The following is a 1,742-nucleotide window of genomic DNA, read 5'->3' on the forward strand; positions in this document are numbered from 1 at the left end:
CCAGTGCAGTCATCTGTTGATAAAAAAAACTTTCCCAAGCTCTTGGGGGAGTCTTATGAATAGATGAGCGTATTGCCGCACAGCACATGCGTGAGAAAAACCACATGACATCATGCGCCTCATGCCAATACACATCTGTTGGTCAAGAACATTAAAACGTGCACAAGCAAGTAGGGAAAAAGCGCGGTATGCCTGTAGCAGATTTTGCTACATGAGTTGCTTTCCTGCTTTTGACACGCATGCGGCACTCATTGAAATCAATGGGGAGGCGTGGCAAACGCGAGAAAAAAAAGCACACGAGCACGCTGGAAGGTGACCCGCTTTCCCAGTATGCCACGGTGTGAACAGGTTTTTAAGGTGAGTAAATGCAAATATCTTAAAGTGGTCATTAATATGATATATAGATATATTATATTTTCTTGTTATTGGATGCTGTATGGTAATATTTATGTAACATATTGTGATATTATGTAACATTTATGTTAATATTAAATAAAAGCCTTTGATTCCCACTCGAGTCATTTTTCCTGGTGCTCACATATCTTCCAAGTGACTCGCAAAGAGCGCGGTGACTCTCCCTTCATGTCGTAATTAATTGGTAAACAAAGTGCAGCTTAATCTCTTCACTTCTTGCTAAAATGTCAATTTGCATCCTTAAGATCTATCCAGCTTTCCTCCTTCCCCTCCCCTCCCCCCCTCTTCCCCGTCCTTGTTTATTGAAAGACAATTTAGCTGAGAGCTGATAATTCCCAATGAGGGTAAAGTCACACTTCAGGAGTTCATTTTCCATGTTAGCACTTTGCTGTTTTCTTTGAACTGCTCCATTGAGACTCCCACATCTGATGTGACAGCTGTGTATAAAAAGTCTCCCCCCCCACTCTTGAGGAACTCAGTCCACCATACACACAGGAGCTGGCTGTCATTTGAGAGTGTGCAGGACACAGGTAGCCTGAGGAGTGCCTATATCAGCTCTTCACAGCTTCATGGAGACTCTTCGCCAGCCTATTATAAAAATGGAAAAGGAATATGTGCTGGTCTCAGACTCTGTACCCGATTCTGCGTACTTGACCACCTCTTGGGACTGGAAAAATAATTCAGAGAACTACAGCCTGAGCGAAACGCCTTCGCCCCAGAGCTTGTCTCCATCTGCCTCCTACGAGTCTCCACTCTCTGGATGCTCCCGTCCGTCTAGCCTGGAGGACCTACCTTACGGAGATGACATGGTGGCCTACAGGTTGCTGCAGTACCCTGACGATGAATGTCCGCTTGACATGAAGAATGGTAAAATTGGGGGGCATGGCAGACGTGGCCAGCACGGTCTAAAAGCTTCAATGAGTGTCCAACGCAGGAGAAAGGCCAGCGAGAGGGAGAAGATGAGGATGAGGGGCATAGCTGAAGCTCTTCATACCCTGCGCAGGAATTTGCCGCCCGTCTACAGCCAGGGTAGACAACCACTTACAAAGATACAGACACTGAAATGTACCATCTCTTACATCGAGGAGCTGACCAATCTCCTGAACAGCACCAAGGGAAAATAGACAATAACTTGTGAGGAACGTGGATCAACTGTGGACCTTGACAATACAAAGTTGTACTGGTAATGGGCAAGCTTGCTGATGGGTGCTCCATGTAGTAAGCCAATAACTGACCAGTGTTATAGGACACACGGATGCTAGATGGGGGTGAGACACTCGCTGGACCTGCGATCTCCATGTGATGTCTTGATGGACCTTCATGCTCAG

General features: G+C 46.1%; 1 protein-coding gene across 1 annotated transcript; it reads left to right on the plus strand.

Annotated features, from left to right (window-relative positions):
• The first annotated feature begins 983 nt into the window (after nt 1–983).
• On the plus strand, nt 984–1,538 carry MSGN1 (mesogenin 1). Its single transcript, XM_018572982.1, has one exon. It carries the CDS (start codon nt 984–986, stop codon nt 1,536–1,538), a length of 555 nt encoding a protein of 184 aa, XP_018428484.1.
• The last annotated feature ends 204 nt before the right edge of the window (nt 1,539–1,742 follow it).

The sequence above is a fragment of the Nanorana parkeri genome, unplaced genomic scaffold, assembly GCF_000935625.1.
Source record: "Nanorana parkeri isolate BGI_ZX_2015 unplaced genomic scaffold, ASM93562v1 scaffold2194, whole genome shotgun sequence".
Taxonomy (NCBI): domain Eukaryota; kingdom Metazoa; phylum Chordata; class Amphibia; order Anura; family Dicroglossidae; genus Nanorana; species Nanorana parkeri.